This window comes from Protomyctophum parallelum (genome assembly GCF_964188405.1).
Source record: "Protomyctophum parallelum genome assembly, chromosome: 22".
NCBI lineage: Eukaryota > Metazoa > Chordata > Actinopteri > Myctophiformes > Myctophidae > Protomyctophum > Protomyctophum parallelum.
Genome location: NC_139714.1, coordinates 8,769,016 through 8,774,936, shown reverse-complemented (window position 1 = coordinate 8,774,936; position 5,921 = coordinate 8,769,016). Strand labels below are relative to the sequence as shown.

Here is a 5,921-nt window from a genome sequence, read left to right as displayed (position 1 = left end):
GATCATAACACCCACTTACTCCAGGTTTTTGTCAGAATATGTACAGTATGACACTTATTTACTATGATGCTATGGCATATTAGTAGTCCAATATAGTACTGATGGTTCTCACATCTATGTTTTATATATATTGCCCCCCTTAACTCTGGTAGTGTACAAATGGACCATTTTGTTCAATTTGAACACTCTCAAAGTTACAGACCTGTTATGGTCATTCAGGGCTCTCTCTATGTGTTTCTGGTAATAGTATTTTCTGCTCATTTTGTATGTGGCAGAAATGGAATTTCCACATTTTGCCACTGGGAGATACTGTACTCATGTGCTTCGGGCAGTAGGCTACTACTTGTCTCAATGGAAGAGAATTCAGGGACACTCCCCCTCAACCACTGCACCACACGTATTAGGTATATTCTATTAAGTTAACATACTCTATGGTAGAGTTTAATTCGTTAAAATATGGTTCAGGAATGCAGCTTTAAACACTCCCCCCCCAAAAAAAAATACTCCTTACATTTATGATCTCAATAGCTTGTACTCATGACTGGACAATTTGCTCAGGACAAGTCAAAGCCAAATAGACTTTGGAGTGACTGCCCACATTATTGTCTGACAAGCTGAGGGGACCTTTCCTGAGCGCACAAGTTGGGAAGGGAGATGATCAACAGATTGATTTCATACAAAACGGCTCGTGACGTCTTTGTGACGTATTGTAGGCAGTCTAACAGACTGTAAGAGAGCGACGAGGACAAGTTTGTACACTAAAATCCTCCGTAAAATCCTTTGTGTTAATTTGAACTCTGAGCGGGTACACATAATGCAATCAAATTGACCGGGAAGGGTCCATTTGGTTTGCGTTTGTACACACTGTGTAAAAAATGGATAAATTAACACGGAGGACTTGACCGTGTGCTAGACACAAGCACTCAGGGCACTACCACACCGACCGATCTGTTGGTCGGTAGACTGACCAACAGAAAGACCTAATGGTACAACTCAGAAGCAAAGCGGTGGATAAAACTGACCCCACATTGACCATCTATCTGCTCAATACTGTGAAAGAGACCTAGTATGTACGACACATCCATCCACAGCACTTAAAGATCACATTTGATGATGTTAGACTAATAGTCTGCCTCCAACATGTTGTGCTGTTCTTAGAATATTGGCTCTAGTAATTATTAGTATTAGCCCCACAGTCAACTGTCAGTGAAATCATTCAGCATCATGCCTCTAACAAGCAGTCCAAACAGGCATGTCAGAATAGCGCAATACATTTAAGTGATTTAGCGAAGGTACTTTTTCCGACGACCATAATTAGGCGATGAATCACTAGTTCAGAAACAATGCATTGCGCCACAGAACCCTATTTGAACCCTCAGAGTTACTAGACCCATACGGGTCCATTTAGATTCCTAGTCATTTTGTGAAGTACTACAATTAAAACAAGCTATACTTTCATGACACTTGTGTCATAACGCAAGCTTTCACTAATTATGAATGTTTTCTTTGACACGGCACAGACCGCACTGGCGGAGTGATTGTCGACAATCGCACAGGGATCTGGTAGAGTTTGAGAGAGTGAAAATGTTGATTGGATGCTGCTTTCTGGGCAGTGAAGCATAGCATTGTTACCTTGAAGATAAGTTATTTTAGACCAGAAGTTAAAGAGCTCCAAATTGATATTTCCCCATCTTAAAAAGATTGTGTGGCTTATATTAGATATAGATTTACATTGTAAAAATTATTATAATAAAAATACTATTACAGTATGTCAAATAAAAAAATGTCTGCTTGTGGACTGGATGCCCCCCACACTAGAACCACTGTTTTAGGCAAGCAACACTACGGAGTAGGACATAAATTTGTCTTCATTTGGAAGCATTTTGACATCTTCTGTTTGGAATGTTTGTTAGCAGCCAGGAGGTGGGAAAGAGGAGCCATGCTGTTTTTACTGACAGCTGCCTATATAGCTACTGTATAGTATTGGTTTAAGATCTCAAACCCTATACTTGGTTGACAGACTCAGTGGTCTATGCTTCATCTGTTTCTGCTCAACATCAAATACCAACAAAAATAACAAATCTATATTGTGAGCTTGTAGATCAGAAATTGTATTGTATGCGAGAGATTTCCCCATAATTCAGCTGCTAGGGTTTAAGTGGTTAAGCACTTAACCACTGGTATGTTGCAGGTATGTTGTCAAAGACAAATTATAGGTCTGAAATCAATATGCCCTCTAAGTACAGTACTTACATGCACGACAAACCCTGGAATGGCTATGAATTCCCGATTCATTGGGATGAGAATCAGGTTATGACCTGTCATTACTTTTATATTCTTTTGTTCAGGATTTTATTTTGCTTCAATATCACTGCTGGTCTCAGTAATTGTGCATTGAAGCCATATTTATTTATAGTGTTTTAGACCCTCTTCTAAATGTGCATCTCATGGCGGGTTTAAGAGGAACTGCACATAATCAGTTGTCTATGGTACAGGGAGGCACTTTCATTTGCTCTGTGAGACAGGGTCGGAGTCCAAAGGCACTCAAAACTATTTTTTAGTTCAATATCAATCTGTTCAATATCAATTGTTTTCTGATAATCTTCTCTTTAAATCATTAAGATTGTGTAACCAAATGTTAAAATGGAGTCACGATTCACAACACGATGTTCAGAACCCTTTTGAGTTTTGTTTAGTTTTGTTTCCAGGGAAACACCCCGAAACCAAATAAATTTAAAAAGGAGGACATTGAAAATATGAAATGTCTTGTCAGGAATCATCACATATGACTCCTCTTATTTTAGCAGATTATAGTCCCCCTTCCAATGTTTTATAGTATCCTTTCCTCTCAGCTTGACAATAATGAGGAGAATTGTCCACGGTTCCCAAGGATCTCTCCATAACCGCAAGCAATTGAATACTGACGTCATGCATTGAGTATACTAGGATACATAGTACTGTAGCTAATTAGGCCATAATGCTTGGTATTTTGACATGCCATGATCTGAAAAGAAGAAAAAAAAAGAAAAACATAGCTGCTGTTCCCTTAAGGTTTAACATTCTGCACTTAAAAATGCTCTTAAATAATTTAAAAATATAAACTTAAATAATAAATAACCCAGTGCACTTCTGGTGAAAAACCGAACGAGACAGAAAACAATGAAATAAATAAATAAAGTGAATCTCAACCGCTTGGCTACCAGTAGGAGAAGGCTATAGGGGGCAAAAATAAAGAAAGTGTATGGGGGAAATAAGAACAAATAAAAATGAGGTAATGTCATTGCGCATGCCAATATAAAAAGAATAAATAAATAAGTCACATCATGCTGAGTCTACTCTGAGCTTATCGTCACTGTCGGGTACAAACCTCATATTTCCAAATTTGAGCTCTTCTCGTTTTTTTTCGTCATTTAATGCCCTACCTCGTCATACAAGAGGGTCAAGCAAAAGTAGTGAAAATAGCCGATCTACACGCTCACAATGTTACGCATTGTGAGCTTATAGATCGGCCATTTTCACTATTTCTGAACATTTCCAAATCCGTTTCCCTTTTTTTTTTTTTTTTACATACAAGGTTTGCACCCCTGACGGCCGACGTTACATGGCATCATACAGGGAACGCCGCTTTTGCGGCATTGCAGATGTCCTCCACAAGAGAACCTTCTCAGCCACGGAAAGAAAAGATACGTCTTCTCTGCTAATATCTTGTTTCTCGGTAAGGGTAAGGTGCCTTTGAGAGAACAGCATCGATCAAGCCTCCGCAGTGACCTGTGAGTGTGCAAAGGCAGATTTCTCGTTCACCTCCCCAAGTGTGGCGCACTTTTAAAGAAAAAAAAAAGCACCACCTCAAGTTCATTGTAATCCATGGGAAACCATCTCTGAGTAGTACTTCTGCACGCAAATTGGATTTGGTTGATTCCCTCGGTGTCAATTGCCAAACAATGCCTCTTCCGTGATAATTCCAATTAGATTTTCCGGTAAGCCTGATTCCACCAGCCTGTGATATACTTGTCTTCGACAGTAGTCACACATGTTCAGATATCATAACGCAATGCAAAAACGCATCAACAAAGTTAATCAAGCATATTTCTACAATATTTACACAGATGCCAGGAGGACATCGCCTGAGATCCCCCTCGATGTGCAGAGATTCACACGTCGGTTAGAAGCTTCCCCTTGTTGACACAGTTCTGGCTGGGAGCAGTGCAGTTGGCAGTTCTAAGATTTGCCTCCCTAAAATTATCAATGCTGTTATTAATGTCCTCATCTATCTCCATGTATTCTGATTTGCTAACAATAGACGAACTACGCCGACTGGAGTTGGTCTCCGAGGCCAGGTTCTGGTTGCTAACGTTAAGGAGCTGGGCCTGCTCCTCACCCTCCGTCTCGCGATGGTAGAAATAGTTGAAGTTAGACACAATTACGGGCACCGGCAGAGCAATGGTCAGCACACCGGCGATGGCACAAAGGGAGCCCACAATCTTTCCTCCTATGGTCACTGGGTACATGTCACCGTAGCCCACTGTGGTCATGGACACTACAGCCCACCAAAACGCATCTGGGATGCTGGTGAAGAAGGACTCCTTCTCTTCTGCCTCTGCAAAGTAGACAGCACTGGAGAACAAAATCACACCGATGAACAGGAAGAAAATCAGCAGGCCGAGCTCGCGCATGCTGGCCTTTAGAGTTTGCCCCAATATCTGAAGTCCCTTGGAGTGCCTTGATAGCTTGAAGATCCTGAACACCCTCACTAGACGAATAACCCTGAGGATAGCCAGAGATGTGGCCTGCTCTCCTCCTCCAGCTGGCTTCCCCTCGTGGCTGGCTGGGTCGTCGGCCAGCTCTGTGCCAAGTGTGATGAAATAAGGGATGATGGCCACAATATCAATTGAGTTCATCATATTCTTAAAGAATGCTGCCTTGCTGGGACAGGCAAAAAAACGAACTATCAACTCAAAAGAAAACCATATTATACAGAGCGTTTCTACCACAAAGAACGGGTCTGTGAGAATATTTGCTTTGTAATACATAGTGGTGTTCCCCACAACGCGCATTCTGCCTGCAGGATCCTCTTTTAGCTCGGGTAATGTCTCCAAACAAAATATGACTATGGAAATAAGGATAACCATCACTGACACTATAGCAATTCCTCTAGCAGGTCCGGAGCTCTCCGGGTGCTCAAAAAGGAGCCAGATTTGACGCTGGAACTCTTTCTCGGGTAAAGGTCGCTCTTCTTCCCTTATGAACCCCTCGTCCTCGCGGAATTTCTCCATCGCCTCCGCCCCGAGTTCGTAAAACTTAATCTCCTCCGAGAACATATCCAGTGGCACGTTGACCGGCCTCCTTAGCCTTCCGCCCGACTGGTAATAATACAGTATTGCGTCGAAACTCGGGCGATTACGGTCAAAGAAGTACTCGTTCCTCAGCGGGTCGAAGTAGCGCATCCGTTTCTTGGGGTTGCCAAGGAGGGTCTCGGGGAACTGGGCCAGCGTCTTCAGCTGCGTCTCGAAGCGGAGTCCGGATATGTTGATGACGACCCGCTCGCAGCACTCGTGGTCATCGTGGTCTGGGGGGTAAGTGTCCTGCGGGTGCCCCGGCAGCGTGGAGGCCTCGTCCATGTTATCTCCCGCTACCACCGTCATCCTGGCAGGCGAGTGCGGTGCAATGGAGGAGATAATGTCGTGGGGTTTAGTCCGGTTGAATAGGCATCCAGTCGTCACTGGGCTCCTCTGGTTTCTCTTCCTCGACCCGATGCCAATGCTTCTGCAGGGGCTGTCTCACGCTCCCTCTCAGTCTCCATCCATTGCGCTTCCCTTTAAGTGGACCATCACTTCTCCCTCTCAGTGTTGCTATGCCTCTGCTTCCAATATCACCTATTGGAAACAGAATAGAATTAACAGAATAAAAACAAACTCTCTTTC

At 42.8% G+C, this 5,921-nt stretch overlaps 1 protein-coding gene across 1 annotated transcript; it reads right to left on the bottom strand.

The window, feature by feature from the left end:
* Window positions 1-4,151: 4,151 nt before the first annotated feature.
* Window positions 4,152-5,642, bottom strand: kcna1b (potassium voltage-gated channel, shaker-related subfamily, member 1b; the record flags this gene model as incomplete). Its single annotated transcript, XM_083757684.1, has 1 exon — window positions 4,152-5,642. The coding sequence occupies one exon, from the start codon at window positions 5,640-5,642 to the stop codon at window positions 4,152-4,154; it is 1,491 nt and encodes a 496-aa protein (XP_083613810.1).
* Between the last annotated feature and the right edge of the window lie 279 nt (window positions 5,643-5,921).